Source organism: Emys orbicularis, chromosome 12 (assembly GCF_028017835.1).
Source record: "Emys orbicularis isolate rEmyOrb1 chromosome 12, rEmyOrb1.hap1, whole genome shotgun sequence".
Classification (NCBI taxonomy): domain Eukaryota; kingdom Metazoa; phylum Chordata; order Testudines; family Emydidae; genus Emys; species Emys orbicularis.
Window position 1 is genome coordinate 15,435,036 of NC_088694.1, and position 20,968 is coordinate 15,456,003.

At 43.4% G+C, this 20,968-nt stretch overlaps 1 protein-coding gene across 1 annotated transcript in view; it reads left to right on the top strand.

Annotated features, from left to right (window-relative positions):
• NFATC2 (nuclear factor of activated T cells 2) overlaps window positions 1–20,968 on the top strand; it is a 102,914-nt gene that overhangs the window by 43,779 nt on the left and 38,167 nt on the right. Inside the window, exon 6 of the mRNA XM_065414202.1 lies at window positions 4,723–4,863. Coding sequence (XP_065270274.1) covers window positions 4,723–4,863 — 141 coding nt within the window. The remainder of the gene's footprint in view (window positions 1–4,722; window positions 4,864–20,968) is intronic.

The window sequence follows — 20,968 nt, forward strand, 5'->3', positions numbered from 1 at the left end:
GTTAATCCTGGATATTTAATTTTTGAAAATGCTCTTGCCCCAAGAGAAAAGGGGACAGGATCCAGCCATGTCTGTGTACATAGCAGAGTGTCTGTTCCTTATGTGATGGCAGGATTGGTGCTGCCCACGGCGAGCCCACGAGTCTACTTCTCCCAAGAGGCAGATCAATTTAGTGATTTTCTTCACATCTCCCATTCCATCCCACTGCTCCTTTCACACGCACCATGGACACACACACAAAGAATGCCTAGGAAGTTCCTCTCTGGGAACTCAGGCAAGCATTAGACTCAATGAAGTTTAGTCATAGAATGAGTCAGTACAAGAGCTGGTCAGAACATCTTTGGCTAAATGAAATTTCACCGAAATATGTTGTTTCACCAAAGTGGAAATGTCTCCCCGAGACGTATGGGTTTCAATGAAGTTTTCCTTGGGAAGGTTAGAGAGAGAGAGAGAGAGAGAGACTCTCACACTCTCTGGGTCTCCCAGGCCAGGGCCCTAGCCCCCAAACCACCCTCCCCCGCACACCTCGCTTTCCCCAAATTGACACAATTACGTTTTTGTGAAAACATCTGAGTGTTTCTGTTGTGCACTGGACTAAAACAAACTTTGGAACCTCAAAAATCGCTGTGCCATTGTCATCCTCCCGTCAGCATTCAGGGAAAATGGCAATGCTTGGCAGCCCTCCCAGCCAATGGAGGAAGCATGACCCTGAAGCAGGACTAGATCTGCTTATCCAAAGTGAGGCATTGCAGGGTGAAAGTGGAAGAGAAGAGCGGCACCTCTTGGGGTGATGGGGGAGGTGGGTCTCGGGTAAAGCTGGAAGGATCGGTGATTATTTAAAATAATGCTTGTAAGGCTTTACTAGAGTTTGTCACTTGGAACCCAATGCTGCCTGCTACACAGCCATTAACAACACTCGCTTGGGGCAGGATCGGGCCCAGAGTGGTGCTTATCTCAAGGGTTGATTGTCTCCAATGAGGTCTCTGAGCCACTTGCTGTCTTCCAACTTCTTCATACAAAGAACCACCAGCTTTTCTGCAGGGAACTTGTGAGGAGCAGATGGTCGCTGGCTCTCTGCAGCTGGACAGAGGAGGAAGGGGAAAGCGAGCAGGTGCAAGGAGCTTCCCCACACCCATGCACACCTGCACAGGGGTCAGCCACAATCCCAATCCACAAGCACCCTAAGTGCAGCATAAATCCTTATGGCATTGCTAGCCATCCCAAAGTGCTAGGGGAGGCACCTTCTTCCTCATTAGCTGGCATCAAGGTTGGATGCTTTTTAAAAAGATCTGCTCTAGGAATTGTTTGGGGGCAGTTATCTGGCCTGTGTTATGCAGGAGGTCAGACTAGATGACCCCAATGGCCCCTTTTGGCCTTGGGATCTATGAATATGAATGAGAAAAGCATGCTGCACCACCAGACAGATGTAGGAGCCACCTCCCTTCCTGCCAGAACACATTCTGCCTGTCGTGTGCTCTGCACGTCTGAAGTGTGGCACGTGGAGCGATTTGCTTCCCCCTTTCCCTCCCTCCTCCCGTTTTGTGAGGCTGGGGCTCGCAGAGGCACAGCACAGCCCCCCCCCCCCCCCCGAGAGCCGTTCTCTTTTTCTCTCGTGTCGCTGGGCGTATTGTATTTCTTGGCACTGAGGATCCATGACATCTTGATTTGCAGACAGTCAAATAAAATAGAAAAATAATGCACACTTTAATAGGTTGACATGCTGCTTCAGGCCAAGTGCAAGTATTTCTTTAACATTTGCTTTGCTGCCTTATGTCAGTAACAGTTGCTATTAAAAGTAAACACCCCAACTGGTTAAATCAACAGTGTTTTATTTATTCAAGCTCATAAACTACAGTAGCTGGAGGTAACTTTATGAAGTGCCGACCCCTGAGGGAGAAGAAGAAATAATGTGAAATTATTGCATACAGGCCATCCATCGTGAGCCTTAGAGGAAGGGGATTTACTGGTGATTGATATTCTTTGCAAAGGAAAACAATAATCCTATGGAAGCAATACACCAGTGAAACTTCTGTCCTCTTACGAGTGAAAACATGGCATATGCTAAGATCCTAATTTCTTTGACAGTTCCATTACAGTTGTGGCTCAGGGAGAAAATAATACATCAAAAATAATAGTAAATAATAATAATTAATAATAGAATATTCAATTTGCAAACAACTTAATGGCAGCTGGATACATACAGGTAAATGTTAATAAACCATGTTATGCACTATGACCTCACCTCTTCCCCTAGTGCTCCCATTAACCTTATGCCTGCCTCAAGGAGAAAAACCAGACCCTGTGATTGAAACTCTTAGTACTGATATTTTTAATCCTCTGATCCTGACATTTTAATTAGATATGGAATGTTTCACTGTCCTAAACTGTCATCTAGTATTTTGGGGTTTGGGGGGGCGTAGTCACCATTCCACCCTCAGAAATGGCAGCCTTTCAATGATGGGCAAAATGATCCCAATATATAAGCACAATTTTCAGAGGAACCAGAGGTGCAGTTGCACGCACAAAATTCACTTGCAACTGGGGGCCTAATTTATACATGTAGTTATGATCGCTGCATATGCACATTGGTAATTAATTGTGCGTGCAAATGACTGTTATTGCCGATTTGTGTATGCAGTTGCACACACAGTTGCTGAACCTGCATGGGCAAATCAAGTGTGAATTTTGAATACATAGTTGCATGGGCCAGTGTGAAAAGTACTTTAGAATTAAAGGTGCCCATAAAGGAAAACTAGGGCTTGGAATGCATGCACACATCTCAGTGCATCTGTTACCCTCTGTGGGCCCCTTTAAAAGAAAAAGTTGTAGCTGCAGGGCCCAGAAGCAGGAGTAAGCATGTGCCCTTAAGGAAACTGGATTTAAGGCTTCCTGCCTCAGACACTGAAATCAATGGAAGCTGCGGTGGGTGCTGGCTCCATTGAAAATTAGGCCCATAGTGACCCTGTAAAGAAACATCACTCCTTCATTCTGACACGACATTGGACTGAATGAGAGGACATACTACTGCTCCAGGTGAAGTTTAAGTGTGTCCTCCTTTAAATGCCGTAGATGGGTTTTTTATGAATATTATTTACTCTTAAGCTTTCAGGGTTATAAATCTGTCTTTGTGATAAATCCAATTATGAACTCATCAAAACGTTGAGTATTTAAAAAGAGGGATTAATCATACAGCCATGTGGAAGAAATTAACAGCTTCTGTGAAAGTTATCTGCATAGATACTCTTCATTGGCATCTTCTTAGTCCAGCTGTCATAATACATTTGATGGGCACAATAAGGCATAAGATTGTCCTATATTCAAAGCAAAACAAAATAAAAAAAATCTACAATGACACAGTTACTGTGATAAATACCAAACTATATTTTTTAAATAAGCATAAAGTGTATTCTGGGATTGGAGGTGGAGTTTGTCAGCTGAGCCTGTACCCAGCCTCCATAGCATCACTTGCAAAAAAAATTGCACACACAAATACATGTGGGCTAAACACCAGGCCTGGTCCCAGGACGGTGTTTGATCCTTTCCAGATGTCTGTTCTGGGGAAGGACTCCTGGATCATGGCTTTTTTCAGATACTGCTGTTTGTGAACAAGCAGGCTTGCTTGAGGAAACAGGTTAATGTGGATGGAGACGTGATTCCTAGAAGCTTTTTTCCTGCCCATATGAATTGTTCTAACTCATATTAATCGATGATTATGATCTGGAAGATGCTATATTACATTTCTGTAGAGGAGCCTCAAGTGCTTCATAAATCTCTCTCTCCCGCTCCTGCAAGGCAGGAAAGTATTATTCTCCCCACTTGCCTGACTGGGATAACTAAATCCAGAGAGGTGGAGAAATATTCCTGGTCTAGGCCCCATCCTGGTCCCAACTTGCCCCATCCTGTAGATACCACCCTCTCTGTTATAGATGGGCATCAATCAATAACATATCTCCACACTGATCCTCCTTTGGCTGGTCTTTCCCTTGTTGTTTATCCTGTTATGTTAAAACTTTCTCTTTCTGTAGTGCATAGACCTGTTACTCAGTTATCCCTGCAGCGGCAAGTAACCCCACAAGGTCATAGAATGCAGCAGAGCCATGCTGCAGCCACTGCTGCAGCTTCAGGACTGCAGGGCCTTCTGTGTGCCAATGGTGCTGTGTGCATGCAGTGGCCCATCTTGTTGTTCCAAGCAGCTGTTTGAGGGTACAAACACAGGGCTTCGTGTACTCAGCAGTTGTGCATTGATGTTGGTGAACGGATTGTTCTGAAGCCTTTTCATGTTGTCTGTCCTGCTGGAAAGGAGTGGAGATTTGTATTGGTTTTCTAAAAAAGGAATTCAGTGTTGTTCAGTGGAATCCTTCTGGCAGGTGGAATGTTAAGGCTCCAGGATTGTAGTGTGTGAGCATTTAAAATTTGGCCATTTATTTGGAAACAGACATGGGCACGCTCCAGCTCATTCATCCAAGCTGTCCTTTGTCAAGGACAAGGAGTAAGGCCAGCACAGCTACAACTTTGGAGCCAGCTCCTGAATGTTTCCAAATAAAAGGTCTTGAGTAAGTTTATTTTTCCTTTTTAAACCTAAATTTAGCATCTTAGAGAAGCTCCTTTGGCAGCAAGAGGATGGTAACGATGACAAGATCAATCCGTGGATAGTTCTGTGAAGATCTGGAAAGTCCTGGTAAAACATGTTTGATTTCATTCATGTTTGCATTTTGTCCACAGCCCAAAGATCTGCTCATGAGCTTCCAATGGTTGAAAGACAAGATATTGAGAGCTGCCTAGTTTACGGCGGACAGCAGATGATCCTGTCTGGTCAGAATTTCACAGCAGAGTCTAAAGTTGTATTCACTGAGAAGACGTCAGGTAAGGCAGATTTTGCATTGTTTCTCTGATGAAATGTATAGTCTTAGGAACTGATCCTAAAAATATGTCACACATTATGAATAACTGTACTCATATGAGTAATCCCACTAAAGTTCACATGAGTAAAGCCATTCCAGTCACTGGAGCTAATCATATAAGTAAAGTTACTCGTGGGAGTAAATATCTGTGATAGGTCCTCGGAAGATAAGGCAAATAGTGTTGTTCCCATTTTATAGTTGGGTAAATTGAGGCATGGAATGATTAAGTGATGTGCCCAAGGTCTCATAGGAGTAATTGGGCTTGGGACTCTTGAGCAGCGTATAATTTTAATACAACAGGTATGATTAATGATCATTGTCTTTTGGTGGGGGAAATAAAGGCTAGGGCCAGTAATTGCCCAATAAAATATGGACTTAATTAAAAATAAAAGTGAGGTCAGCCTCAGTCGCTCACACATCATCAGAAAGTGTGTTGCTATTTAGTGGAGAGACCAGCGGTCTATGGGCCACCAATCCTTCCTTGGAAATTTTAATGTCAGTCAGAGCAATTTCTTGGTTCACTTTTTTTTTGATTAGGCCTGTGTGTTGATTCTTTCCCTGCTGTGCTGCCATTGTTCCGTCAATGTCCGTGAATTGTTGGGGTGCATGAGAGTATTTTGGTAGCATAGCACTGCTAGCTGTTTTGCAGTGACTAAAGAGGGTTAATGGCTCCTCTCAATGCCATTTTGAAGCAGCGTCTGAAATCCCCTCTCCCTATTTTCATAGGACTTCTAGAGAAATTTGTGACCAAAATGGATGTTAGAAAGTAAAACAAACAAGAGTTCTGACCACATGAAATCTAAGGGCATCTACTCTAAGAAGAATAAAGACCTAAAATCAGTCTGAGATTGATGTTTTCCACCTGGGATGATCCCCATCCATCAGAATGTGGAACACCATGTACTGCTATCTGACTGGCATTGCATGGATGTACTACTAGAGAGAAAATATGAGACAGTTAATGGAGATGGTGTGTGGGTAGTGGAACAATAGGTGCCTTCCAAACAACAGAATGTGATGGGATTGAAAATCTTTCCAATACAGTGTACCATTTTTACAAACTGACTGCACAAAGGAAGTCTTTTTGATAACAGAGCAAAAATATAGCTCATATCTTCATAGCTAACCCCAAGCAAATGATGTTGAGATTAATTTGGATCTGTTTCAACACATGCCTTAATTCTTGCCAGAAGTACCTTCCAAATAGCAGGATGTAGGGAATATCCGTCCAAGAAGAGAGGAAGGATGGGATTCTTGTGATTAAGGCATGGAATGGGAAGGTGAAAGATGGTTCTGTTCCCAGCTATTTGAAACCAGTGGGAGCTAGGAGGGCTAGGAGCCCTAATCATTACCTGCATTACTGGAGCAGCTAGGAGCCCTAATTAGGAGCCCTAATCATGGACCAGGATCCTATAGTGCTAGGTGCGGTACAAACATAGACCAAAAGGATGGTCCCTGCCCCCAAAGAATTTACAGTCTAAGTCTAAAACAAGAGCCAACAGGTGGAGACAAGCAGGCAGGAGAGCACCAGCAAACAATGAGAGGGATAATGCAACCCCCTGCCTCAGAGTGAGGGTGTGAGACCTAATTTATTAATGTTTATAACAGTATTTGAGATCCTTGGGTGCAAGCTGCTGGAGAAACACTAAGAATATTTTTTTGAAGGGGTAGCTTGCGTGCTGCAGCTCTGCTCTTCATGCTATCTTATAAGAAACACTGATAAGCTGTTCAGAAGCAAACAACGCCAAAATAAACCCACGGTCGGTGGGTTGTGCATCTTTCTGGTGCCCCCGGCATTGTTGCTTCCGCTTTCAGATAGCTAAGCTGCCCTAGTGAGCCTATGCAAGGATTACATCTTTGTGAAAGAATTAAGCTGCACCAGCACACAGGGAAAGTATGATTATCTCTGAGTTTCACTTTGTGAACTCATGGGCCTTGTCCGCATGGGGAAATCGTCTCAAAAATTTCCCACGTTGGCTGTCCCCGTTTCAGTTCCATCGGTGCTAACAAGAGTGGGAGCGCTAGTGTAAACAGGGCACTAGCAAGTATGGGCGTTTAAACACTGTACAGTGTGTACAACTGCTCTGAACATGCTTAGATGACGTGATCCTTAAAAGGTGAAGTTTCAGGCCGCCCTAGCAATCCAGCTGACAGAACCAGCGGGGGTGAGGATCAGAAATTTTTTTTGGCAAAGAGACTAGCACACACATCTCCATGCAGCGAGAAATGTTAATGAACCCTTTCTGCTGTGAATCTGCGATTTGCTCAATCTGACAATTTTGATCTGAATTGCAAACACTCCAGACTCTGGGTGTATTTGGATGTGGGGTCAAAAGGCCAGTCTCTCCACTGAACTGGGAACTGAGGATGTATGACCTGGTGTGCAATAAGAAACAGAGCTAAAGGGCTATTAAAGTGTTTAATGATAAATTAAACTTGACTCTCTAAACTGAAACCCTAAATTTGCCATTCCTGAGATGACCTTTCAGTTTCTTCTTTGGATTTTATAGAAAACTCAACATTCATCATTAGAGAAATGAAACTCTACCCATATTTGATACTAACATACAATATGCCATAAGGAACAATGGTAAATGTTACTGGATTTTGTGTACAAACTATTTCACTACATCAAAGAGGGCATTATAGATTTTTCCCTGGGCAACTCATTAGGTGATAGGCTGAAATATTTTTGGCTGGCAATGTTAAAATAACCAGTGCTTGCTCTGTTGTACTGACCACAACACAAATTGATGAACTCACTAACCAGTACTGTATAAAAGACTGTTGTTTTAAGACTGGTACAGGAAATGGTAGCAGGAAGTGAACTTCAGTGGCTGGGCGCTACAGTTAAGCACTGTAATCTTGAGCTCCAACCACGTACTGCATTGCATGCTTTTATTAAGAAGGCATCTCAGAACTAAGGGCCAGATCCTCAGTTGGCGTAAGTCATTATAGCTGAGTGAAGTTAATGGAGCTACACTGATTTACATCAGTTAAGAATCTGGCTGAAAGTGGGTTAAGATTTGCACTTACTTGGTTCTAACTCAAGTAAATATAATACTTGAGTCTATAAAACTTGATAAGGGAGCAAGTGATTCTGCAGATAAGAATTCATTTTCTGAGGCCAAATTATTCTTTTTATGTTGACGTTGGTAGAGGCAGGCTCCAACATCGGAGGAGGGTTTCAAACATCCAGAAATTCAAGGCTGTCCATGTTTTGGTTGAGCCTCGATCTTACTAGTAAAATCTATGTAAAAAAAAGTTCTGGAATTTCCCTTTTAGATTTGTTTTAATTACCATGTAGTAATTTGCAAATTACATGCCTTCAGTTGCATTGTATTTACTCCCATTTTGTGTGCTGGTTATTGCTGCTTTCTGCAAGTGGTAGGAAAGCTTCATATTCCTGTGGGAGAATCGTACATATGCATGGTGTTTTCCTTTGCCAAACTCTTATGGTGGCCACATGAACATCATGAATCATCTGTAGGACAATGCAGGAGGTGGAAGAACAACCCAAATGGAAAGTGTATGTCTTTGGAGTAGATCCACCATAAATCTTTCATTAACTCAGCTATACAGTATAGGGAGAGGAGGTGGCTGCCTCTGTGCCCTTTGAACTTGGTGCAGCTGTTGAGGTCTCTGATGCACTGATGCTTAAAGTCCATTTAAGAAAAATCTCCCCAACCCTCCAGATTCAGACAGCAGAGTCCTGATTTTTTTCTCCCCCTGGAGTCTGTCTATTTCACATTTCTGAGGTTCCCATCTCTGTGGTATCTAAGGCTCCAATCCGGTAGCAATGTATATACATGGACCCCTGACTCTATATGGAGACCAACTGACTTCAAAGGAGCTGCATGTGGCTGCCCAGTCTTGGCCGCCGGGGACAGGGGTCCAGCATGCTGCGGGGGAGGGGCTACGGCTCGCTCAGCCCCTGTCCCTGGCAGCTGGGTCCCGGCGGGGAGCAGCCCACTGCTGCCCTAGCTGCCGGGGACAGGGGCCAAGCGAGTAGGAGCACCCTCTCCCCCCAGCATGTTTCTGGCTCGCTTGGCCTCTGTCCCCGCCATGGCTGCCAGGGAGAGTAGCTGAATGTGTGTGGGGGGGAGAGGGGAGGTGCAGGGAGAGAAGGTCAGAGCCTCACCCTGCAGGTAATATGGGGCGGGGAGAGCATGGTGGCGCAGGGCCGGGGGGAGGAGGGGTCACTGGGCAGGGTAGACACGTGGGGTGGTCACATGTCCTCCCCTTTAGATTGTAACCCCCCCACCCCGTATGGGGAGGCATGAATCGTGTATGACTGCAAGGTCGATATTATCTCTTTGTACACATGGGGGAACTTGAGGCACTTGCCAGAGTCAACACAGAAAAGAAGTGGCAGAGCCAAGATGAAAGCTCAGGACTCCCTGACTGCCAACCCTCTTCTCATTCCACCTGCAGGAAGTTATACAGAGTCTGCTGCTTCATTTTTGAAGGTGTCTCAGTAGCATTCACTATGTCATGCAAGAGACGCTTAACTACAAAATATACGGCAGGCGATAATCCTGCCCTACCAGTGGGAGTAAAAAAATGGTCTTCAACAGGGTTGCTTGCACCAGTGTAAGGAATAGCAGAATTTGGCCCACTAGAAATTTTCTCTGCTGCTCTCTGCTTCCCACAGTCTGCCCTACGCAGAATGGGAACCTAATAATGTTAAAGTTTTTAGATGAACTTTGCAACCCATGATATCTGAGCAGGCTTCAAATTAGGCAAAAACAGTTTGCACTTCCGTGGTAGCTACAAAAGTGGATAGTTTTCTCATCCTGATTTACATCCAGTCTCAGTGACCCCACCACCATCTCCACTGAGACCCCAGTCTCAGTGACCCCACCACAAGGAATCCAAAAGGAAAGTCCCTGCTCTGTTAAGAAGCATATCTCTTCATTGCTCTGTTCTTCTTTATTATAGCACCATAGTCCCTAGTCATGGACCATGACCCAACTGTAGTAGGCACTGTGCAAACAGAACAAAAAGACGGTCCCTGCCCCAAGGGGCTTACAAGCTAAGTATAAGACAAGGGACAAAAGATGGAGACAGGCAGACGGGGAGCACAGGGAAACAGTGGGACAATATTGGTCAGCATGACAGGCTGTGCTCTCTGCACACCAGCAGCCTAATGGTTGTCAAGTTTTTTTAGGGCTCAGAAACTACTGTAACTGCTCTTGTGCACATATACATGTTCTTCTAATTTGTGTGAGGAAGTCCCTGATTGCATACACAAAATGGGTGATTGCATGTTCACATGTGCCTAGTAAACCATCTGTGCTCCATTTGCCTGCTTTGCACAAAGTAATTATGCCTGCACACATAGGTAGACATGCAAATACGCATGTTTTTTGAATACCCATCCCTCACTGCCCTCTAATAATAAACAACTGAGTTCATTTGCGCTATTTCTGTTGCTGATTTCTAACAACACCAGCACAGCCTTCACCACACACATCAGTACGCTGACACTGGGCAAGTACGTCCAGTTCTCAGAAACATATCACAGCAATTGTAAAAATAACAGATTTTACAGCAATTTTTCTGTCAAGGATTGCACTCTTTAAATATTCCAGGAGCTTATCATTCAAAGCAGGTGAGCGTAGGGGCACTTTCTATTGTTTGGCATTTCTCCTCTAAAGAGGAAGATAAACTGGACGTAATGATGCATGTTGTCAATCCTACTAAAATGCATTATATGCAGCTGTCTACCATAGTTTAAAGGAAACTGTGGCTTTTATAATCTCTGCCTCTAGCTGAGGAAATGTGGATTGCCACTATAAATGTAGTTAAAATGAACACGTGCTGATCAAATAAGAAAAGCTCAATCTTAACTCTCTCTTTACTTAGAGCCTGACATCTAGTGGTCCTGAGGACCCTCAGTTCCAGTTGAAGTCAGTGGGAGCAGCAAGTGCTTGATACTTCTGAAAAACAGGCCTAAAAGGCACTGAATGCGTACAGAGGAGTGGGGAAAGCCTCAGTTTGTAATGGGAGTTCAGGATCCTCAGCATCTCAGAGCATCAGGTCTTTTAGCTCTATGATGCCAGGTTGCAAAGGGGGCGGGGGGGAGGGGGGAGTACAGAAACCATGCGAGGACAGAAACGAAACACAGTGGCACCTCGAGGACAATTTTTTTGGTGGGGCTTTAGCTGGACATGGGCACATCAAGGGCTAAATCCTGTTGAGCACCTCAGCTCCCATTGAATTCAAATGAATGCTTCAGATGTTGCTCTTAAAATCTGGCCCTAATTAAGGCCACTTCTGGAAGTGCCCTTCTGTGCTTTGCTGTGACTGGCATGCTGTGTAGTGACATACAGTTTTGCTGGTGTGCAGAGCCCTGCCAGAATGTGCACATAGGCATTCTGCAGTCCCTACCTGCCAACATCCTTTAATTTAAACACACGCAATCTCATAGATTCAGGCACAAACCACTAGAAACACATGCCCTTCCAATGCTAAAGTTTTACGTATGGCCTGGAAATGCATGCAATTGTGTCATTAATTCAAATGTGCAGTTATTTATTTATATTGCAGTAATGCCTTGGAGTCCCAGTCAAGGGAGGGCCCTATTGTGCCCAAGTATAAAGAAGACACTCTCTGCCCTAGAGCAATGTCCCTCTTCTCTTTTTCGTAGTGCTAAGTCTAAAGTAGGTGAGAAATAGGGGAACAGCTACCTTCTAATAATCCTCCCAGTTTATTAATGATCACTCCGTTCACCTCAAAAACATCCAAGGGAAATACAAAAATTTCAGGCCATTTTCAACACCCTGGAAAATTCAGGATCCACAATAAAGTGCTCCCATTTCTCCCCGCAGAAAGGTTTGCTTTCTGACCCTAGAGAACAACCTGCAGGATTCCAAGGAAGCCCCAGTAAATTCTGAGAGCAAATTTCAAACTCAAAGGAATTGAAATGGGAAAATCTAAATTTTGAGTGGCCAGAGCAAGAGAACATGACTTAAAGAGATTATAGTTTAACATACCACTCTCTGATTTTATAAGAATCTCACCATGCACATGCACACACACCACTGTCTGTTTTCATAACTCACTGGACCCAGAACTCAGCATCAGGAACAGGAATTTGATTCCGTTTTTCAGTAGAAGAGGCCAGAAAAGGAGTTGTAGACTCCGTGAAAAGCAACAGGCTCAGTAGAGCTGAGCTTGTCACCTTTGAACATGGGATTACTCAATTGATTATGGATCGACAAGATTTTTCCCAGGGACTATATGAAATAAATGTGCTACAATACTAGTATTGCTCCTTTCTTAGTGCACCGGATTGCTAGGATTTTCTCTGGTCCTCTCATTTTGTGGCTGCAATCCATCTTTTAAGGCTGGATGCTTCTGGATGCACATCCTCCCCCAATATACCTCTGCAGAGCAGCGGGATAGTTCAGGGGAATAAATTATACTTCTCTGTGCGGGGAGTCCCCCCTGCTTTTTATATTAGTTAAAGGTGACTGTCTGCCTTACAAGTTAATCTCCTCTCCTTATGGCTTGCATGCCACCAAAGAAAGGTATCTGCAGAATTGAGAGTGGAGCCCAGAGCCCAGCTGGGAGGGTTTGCTGCCAAAAGAGGTCAGGTTTCAGCATGAACTGTAGAGGGCAGTGCTTTGGGTGAAGAAAGACAAAGATGCCTTGATAAATGCCAGTGCTTGAGCATTTGGCTGAAGAGGAGCATCAGCCATCAACATGCCACATGCTTATTATGTCGGCCTTCATGGCAGCTTAAAGTTTGCCTTTTTTCTGTTGAGCAGACGGGAAGTTTCATTGGTAAATGGAACGCTCTGCTTTTCTCAATCTAACAGTTGCTGAAAAAGCACTGCCAACCGTTCTAGCTGCATGCTTTAGCTTGGGTGTGATGTGTAGCGTCTCAAGCATTCTCACACTCCAGGGGGAAGTTGTCAGATGTTAAACCGGGGATCCCAAAACCTCACTGCAAAATGGCGGAGCGGGGGGAGGAATTTAAGGATACATTCACCAAGTATATATTTATATTTTAAAAATGCGGCTGCAGAAGCTGAGTTGCCATAGCTGTGAGAGACTCACTGAGACACAGTGGAATCCAGTGTTTTGGAAGGTTTCCCCGTATGACACAAGGTTTTGGAATTTTACAGCTGGTAAATCCTTATTAACACAGGCAGCCACTACTGGCTTGGATTCCCTGGCTCACTGTTTACTATGGGGTCTCTGGGTGGAAGCAGGCCTGTTCCTGATTATTCAGCTTTGAAACTTAATTGTTTAAAGAGCATATTTTTTTAAATAAAAAGACATTTCTTGGAATAAACAAAAGGCAGCGAGAGAAGCTCCCATCACCTGTTGAAAGCAAATTGATCGTATAAAATGCTGGCGTGGGTAGTGGAATTCCTCATTCTCCCTCTTAGTCATCGCATCCTGGTGTGACTCATTTTCTTATATGGAGGTTCCCAGTGGTTTTATTTTGAGTGGAGCTTTTGTTTAATAAAATATAGAAATATGTGTATGATATATATTTCTTATTAAAAAAAATGAAGTATATTTCCATGAATTGGCCTAAGGAATTATTTGGAACAGCTCTGGAACTACAATTTGCCCCTGCTGTTTCACTACTCAACTACTGTATTTGTTTCATTGCAACTCAAGTCAAATTCCTTAAACAATAGACTCAGGGACAGCTCCTCTAAGACTTGTTCTCACTGTACCAAATGTCAGACTTGGGGTGGGGTTGAATGGTGGATGACTAATTCACTGGCCTTTTACCTCCCAGACCCTGACATGTATCTTTGGCCTTGATGACTCAAATTCAAGTCCTCAGTGAAATGAAAGCACTGGCTTCAGCTCACCACAAACACATCTTTATTAACCGCAATGGGAGTTTTGATCCAAAAACAAAAACAAAACAAAAAAGTCCACAGCATTCAACCCTTATGAAGAACTAAGTGGCCCATTTCGGGTGAGCTCTAAATGTGTTCCAGTTGCAGTAACTCTAACTTTGAGAGTTATCTCTAAGACAGTGGAAGCTCCCGGGGAGCACTGCCTAGGGCCACATTCTGACCTCACTATCAGTGGTGTGACTCAGAGTAATGCCATTGGCTGAGATCAGATGTCATCCCCTAACAGTGTCTCCCAGGACGTTTCTGAACATTCCATAAGTGGATTCTGTTCCATCAGTGGAGTTGGCAAAGTTGTGATAGCTTTTGTTCTCGGGGCATCTTGAAAAAATTTCTAGGGTCTTCTCGGGGGTGGGGTGGGGAGGCAGCCTATTGCCCGCTCATAAAAAGTCAGAGACATATTAATCTTCATGCATTTTGGAAGCGCTTCCAAGAAGCACTGTGAATAGCCAAGCCCAGAGGCAATTCTATATAGGCGTTTAGTGATGAAGCAACTGTCCTACCAGCCATGCTCAATTCCTTTAGAAGTTGACGTGGGCTTACTGTGTGATGAAAAGTTAACAGTGTCCCATTAAATATTTGGTGTGATCTTTAAAAGGCAATGTACATTTTCAATTGAAAATCACCTACCAGCTACTATAGAATCCACAGAATAATGCGGTTAGTCTTCAGTTTGTGAGAACTGTGAAGAGAATTTCCTGAACATCTCAGTCCATCAGTCATGCCAGCTCAGCTAAGGCAGAAAGCTCATTTTCCTGCTAGTTAACAATCTAACGTAATGAATAAGGGATCGTGAATAATGTGCAAAGGCTGTAACTGGTTCGAGAAAACTTATTTGACTAATTAAGAAAAACAACTACAAGGGACCTGCAGAGGATCATGCAAAGTTTTCCTAATACAGATTGACACTTTCATTTTCCCCCAAAGTTTGAAGCAAGACTTTTGGTCTGATCCTGGTTTGGGCTAGAAAGGTAGAATTACATTCTTCCAACAACTCATTCATTTCTACAGAGAGTGCTGACACAATCAGATCTCTCATCAGGGCTTAGTGCTAAAGCTCACTGCCCTGAAGCAGTACAAAAATCAGCTATTTCCTGAACATTTCACTGCACTGTATGTTAGCGACTTGCCAACTAAGACAAACCATTAAATGAACAAATACAGGGAACCACGCCGGTAAAAACTGAGAAGTCGGCTATCAAGGCCACTGTGGCTTAGAGGTCTAAATCCATTTACCTTCTTTAGTTGATCTGCTGGCCCTTCAGCTAGGCAGTCTGAATTCTGTATATAAAATCCTCACACAGAATTCAAGAGACTCTTTGCTCATGTGGACCCTGGCAAGGAGCTGGTTTGGAGCTGGGCTCATCTATTATGTCTTTGGGTAGTAATGGCAAAGCGTTTTCAAGTGCGTGTCCTTTCAGGGATAGAGCAGCCACTGATTTTAGGTAACAGGGCGCACACGGGCTTCATTGCCACTCTCATGTGCTTATGAAGACTTAGTAAACATGATGATAAAGGGGTGAAAAAATCATGAAAGTAGGTTTAGCTACAGTGCATTATGTCCCCTTTTTTAGAAATAGGTGTTCAGGGTCAGAAATAAACTACCAAGCCTTCAACAGAATATAGAACTGAATAGATTCCAATGGTTTTGAAATGTATTTTCCACCACCACCCTCCACTTTAAGTTTCCTTTCTGGGTCCAAATTTTAGGTCAGGTTCTGTAATCCATTCCAGTTACCTATGTGCACAATAAGAAGAGGCAACTTTGGAAAATATACCTGTCCTCTTCTAGGGCAGTTAGGCTGTTCCATGAAGTGCAGGAACCCATTCTGAAGGCTTGTTGCTTTGCTTTTGTGGCCTCCTTACTTCAGTACACAGGTGGAGAAGTTTTGATTCTATCCAGCAGAAGGCAGTGTTATACACACATGCTTGGGGGTAAAGTATCAGCCAGGCTGATGCCCAGTTTTCTCTGTTAGCAAGCAGAGAGGCGACTGAAAATGCGTTTCTATCTAACGCATGGATAGAGCATGATTATGATATCTAAATACTATGCAGTTCCTCCAGTACTGACATTGAGCATGTTGCTCAGTGGGGAAGAAACCTATTTACATCCAGCTATAAAAGCAGGCTTGAGAGAATTAGATTTTTATTTTTTTCTAATTTCAATAGATAATATTGATGTTATTTTTAAGCCTTTTTTCAATTATTAATTTAAATTTTCACAGTTGCAGGGAATTATGTGGGGTGGATTAGACAAGAGAGGGGTCTGAAAATAATTACTCTGTCTCCCTCTAGTGGTGGCTAGGCCAGCTAGCGATTGATGAGCCTACTACAGGTTGGCTAAGCGACACAAGTCTTTTAGCTCAGGCAATAGAGGCTTATGCATTTATCTCAAAAGGTCCCAGGTTGATCCCTGCTGACGACAACCCAGGGGGTCAATGTTACATTTACAACCATTAAAACACAAATTGTCAACGTGTCCTGTCAAAATACACAGCCTTAGATCCATGTCTAATACGTTCTCAAGCAGCTTTTTTCTGACTTTGCCTATCTGTAAATTTTGAGCATTCTCAGGGGAAATATTTTATTTGTCGGTTGGTGTGTGTGCGCGCATGGTGAAATCAACATTTATTGATATTTACCGATAAAAAGCGAATCTTTCCAAGCCTATAGAAAGGCTATAACGTCTCAATCTCAGCTGCGACCTATAGATTTTATTATAATATAGGTATTAGTAACCCGTGCATCTCTCAGTGCATCCACCTTCCTGGTAAAAATTCCACTTTTTCAATAGAGGGACAAGGTGGGTGAGGTAATATCTTTTATTGGCCCAGCTTCTGTTGGTGAGAGAGAGACACTCACACACACATGGCTACAGCTACACTGCATACATCTTTTTAATAGCTCATTTTAAAATTTTGCTTTGATCTCTCTCTCTCCTTCCCTCCCCACACATTTATGCATATTTCATGCTGGTGAAATGTGTTGTGTTGGCAGTTGTGTGGAAAGTATTCTGTGTTCAGGGCTTCCCCAGATTGCCCCATCAGTGAACCCAAGAGAAGCCGTCTCTGTTTCACATTTTATTCAGATTTTCAGTTACCTTTCTGGGTGTGCACAATTCAGAGGTTTCTTTTTATTATTATTGTTATGAAAAAAATAGGTTAAAGTGGGGCTCTTTTTAATGAATGCAGCCATTAATGTATGGCCTCATGGCCTCTGCCAGAAGCTCGCTCCACTGATCATAGCCATGGGGGTTAAGGGAAAAGCAAATATTGACCATCTAAAATTAGGGTTTGTATGTGCATGACTATAAAAGAAAAGCAGCAAGACAGATGGAGCATGCCACATGATATTTAAGCATAAAGGTCAGTGCATGAGCTGCAAAATGTTTATATTCAACAGCGATTCAATGCTTAAAGAACAGGAATTGTCACTGGTGACAGATTTGGTAGGAAAATGTTTAATGGCTGTGGGCATAAATAGATCCATGTAGAAGCATCCGTCATCATTAGAATGATAACCCCCAAATAAATACATTCCTTGTTTACTTGGCGTTAGCCTCGTTCCCACTCTTAATCCCCATGGACTTTGAACTCAGTCTAAACATCATCTGACTTTTATGCCTGGATTCATTAGGTTTCAATGCAGTTTCAGTGGCTCAGTCACTAAATCAAATCGAATGTTGCTGTGGTTTGCGTATGCTTCACAGGCCTCTTGAGTATTGAATATGACTCTGAGGCCTGTCTTGCCTTTGTTTTATGCATTACTGATGGCGGAAAACTCTCTGCCTGTAGTACTTCTATGCCCAAGGTAACTCTGTTATATGAACACTGGGGTACAGCACACAATCTAAGATGATCATATTCTGTAATGAGGAAGAATAGTGTCAAAAGTCCCATTTAGTTGCCTTAGTTCTTATTAGGGATCGGTCATACTGCATTGTTTAGATGACTCAACGTTATATGCATGTGCCCGCTGGCTGTGAGGGTTAGTTAAGGAACTGTTTAACCCATGCAGTTCTGAGAGTAAGACTAGCCCCCAGACTTGTCGCTAGAAATATACCAGTCAGCTTTTGGTTTTACAAATAGGATTTTCTTGGCTAATTTGACATTCAACTGTATCCTAATTCTTAACTCCTCTCCAAGTTCAAGAATTTATAGTACTTAACCTACACCAGGAAAATCTCATAACAGTTCATAAACTCCACCATGTGTCAAACAAGCGTCTAACCTTCACCTTGTCCAAAGGTGTCATTTTAAGTACTGGCTGGAACAATGAGTGCCCAGCTTGTCACCCATGAAGTCCTGGCTTCAAATGTGAAGGCAAGAAAAGGTCAAAAATGAAAATTAATTGAACAGAATCTGTAGTGAATTTCCACATCACACATGGTAGTTTGAAGATGCCAAGGGCGGAAATAGCAAGTATCTGCCTTTGAGGCACTGGCAGTAATATGGAGAACCAGAACTGTAATAAAAGGAGGTTTTGCATGTCGAGAGTTGAGGTGCTTTGGCAGAGCTGGGTGGAGACCCAGGACTAGGACAGCAGGAGGTGCTTTGGTAGAGTGGTGTGTGGGACAATGCGCTACAGCAAGTGAAAAATGAAGTACATCACCAGATCAGTGTAAACACCATTGTAAGGGGTCTGCCTCCAGCTGTGCTTTTCAACTGCTTTAACCCTATCCTTCAATTCCTTGAGCAGAAAAAAATCCCCAGTCAACTCCTAATTGATTGATTTATAAACTATTTTACTGTAAGATACTTTTTGCTGTTGATCTCCTCCTCCTCTTACATTCAGAGGAATCGCAATAATAATCTCTTTGGTATTTTTGATTTACAAGGAATCCTTAATAGCTAGTATGATGGCCTTTCACCATAACGACCAGCTACAAAGGGAATCCTTCAGTAAGTGCTGCTTTTCAGCCATGAGGTGCCCTTGTTTTTGCTGGAGTAAACCCAGAGCTGCCACACACACCAAAAAAAAGGTGTTTTCATTTCAACTGACTCTATAGGTTTCAGCAGTAAATGTGTTAACAGGAGCGTAGCTGTAACCTGTGACAGTCCACAGCAGTGGCCAAAATAAATGCTCATTATTAAAATTCTGGAATCCTCTCCATTAATTTACACAGTGGTCCTCTGGGATGTTAGGGCTAAGCAGCAAATCGGGTGAGAGGCTTGCAGACTCTAATTACAGCCTGCTTATGCTGTCTGCACTCTGGAAATCCATTACTGCATGTAAGTATAGATAGAAGAGACAAGGGGCTCACTTTGGAGAAACTGAGCTGTTCAGTACTAAAAGGAAATTATTCAGCATTTTCTTCCTGTAGAGTAACAACAACAAAAGTATCCGAGAGGGTGTTAAAGAGGACAATAAATAAGAAAATGTTGGCATCTAGCCCCAGATTTTCATAACCTATGCATATCTGCAGTCCCAGTTTGCACTGCAATGGTTGTGTAGGCATTTGTGTTTGATTGCACATGCAAGTAACTGAGTATCTAACTGGGCATTTTTGCATGCCAGTGCTGTGATTGTCCAGAGTATCCTGGTGACAGAGTGGGCAGTTCTGAAAAATCTGTGCCTCCAGATTTTAGACAAAGGGGTAGATTGTGCCTTTAGGCACAGCTCCGGGCTGTGCATAAACTATACAACTTCAGGAGTAGTCCCAAAGGAGGGACTGTGACTCAGAGACATGTTGAGTCATAATTCCTCCCCTGATGCCGCCTTGTTGGGGGAGAGAGGAGGGAGAGTGATTTACTGCTCACTTGTAACAGTAGTAAACTGCTACATAGTCCTTGCATTGGCTCAGCTACTCTGTCCAGTGAGTGGGGTGGATGGAGCCCAGTCTCCAGCCATTTGAACACTCTCTCCGCTGCAGGGAGGGAGTAAGTGGGTGAGTGGCCCCACTTATGCCTGTGCACCCAGATCCAGCAAGTCCTTAGAATGGATGTAAGGGGGATTCTTTCTCCTTCTTTGAGAGGCTGTTTGAGTCAGGGCCTCGCCTGGGTAGTAATTCAGTAGTAGTAGTAGTAGTAGCAGTTAGATTACACCAACTCCAGTAATTCCATCTGGGCTACAAATCCCCCTGCACTTTCAACTGGATTGAGTATTCTTCACTTTCTGCTCTCCAGTGTGTAGTGATGCTGCTACGCACTGTTAAACAGCAGCCATATTCCACCCCAGAGGTGGCTGCATTTCGGCAGTGGGTGCCCCTTATCTACCTCATAGGGGTGCTGACTTAATTACTTATTGTTGTATAAGTGCTTTGAGATCATTGGATGAAAGGCACTATAGAAGAGCCAGATACTGGGCCAAATTCATCCTGATGGCAGCTGGTGGAGTTACACTGGGATGAATATGGCATGTTGTTGTTATTATTACTTAGGGTATTACTTCAAGCTGGAAGGTGTAAAGTCCAGCAGGAGGAGACATACCTACTTTAGATCTTATCCATCTCGTGCACCAAAAATAGAAGGGTACCAGCAGCAACGTAAATAGTGGGAGGGGCTAGCTGTCCTGAGTACACACCTAGCATCTTGGATGGGCACATACTCAGGGCAGTTAGCCCCTCACCACCCTGGCTATGCTCAAGCACAGGTATGTCTCCTGGAGTTGGAATTAGCCTCTGCTTATGGGTTGCAGGGAGGAAACGGATTAGACATCCAAGTGCAACTGTCACGCCAGTTCTCATTAGCCACGTGGCGTGGAATACAAAGAGAAAACAAAGAGCATAAATGGTGCAAAGTGCATTAAATAAAACACAAAAATCCTCACAATCCTCTTCCATTTTCCTGCATTCTTTGCTTCCATTTGGACCAGAAGCAGAAGAGAGAGGCTGCTCTTGCAGAATTTTCAGGCATCAGGAAAAATAAGAAGTCTTATGAGAAGCAGTTTTCATTAGATTTCCACCCCAGTTCTGTAGACCCAAAGTGTATGTATAAGCTTCTGGGAAACCTTCCAACAGAACCTCACCTTTGGAGATTCTCCCTCCCACCACAGCACAAACACTCAGCTAGTGGCTGAACTGTTGAAAGAGTTTTGGGTGCTGGCTCAGTGATTTGGATGCACAATTCCCATAATTCATATTAATCAAATTCTCAGAGAGCTATTAGGAGTTTTTACACTCCATCAAAATTTTTAAAGCAAATCACCTGACTAAAAACCCAATGCAATGTACTGAAAATG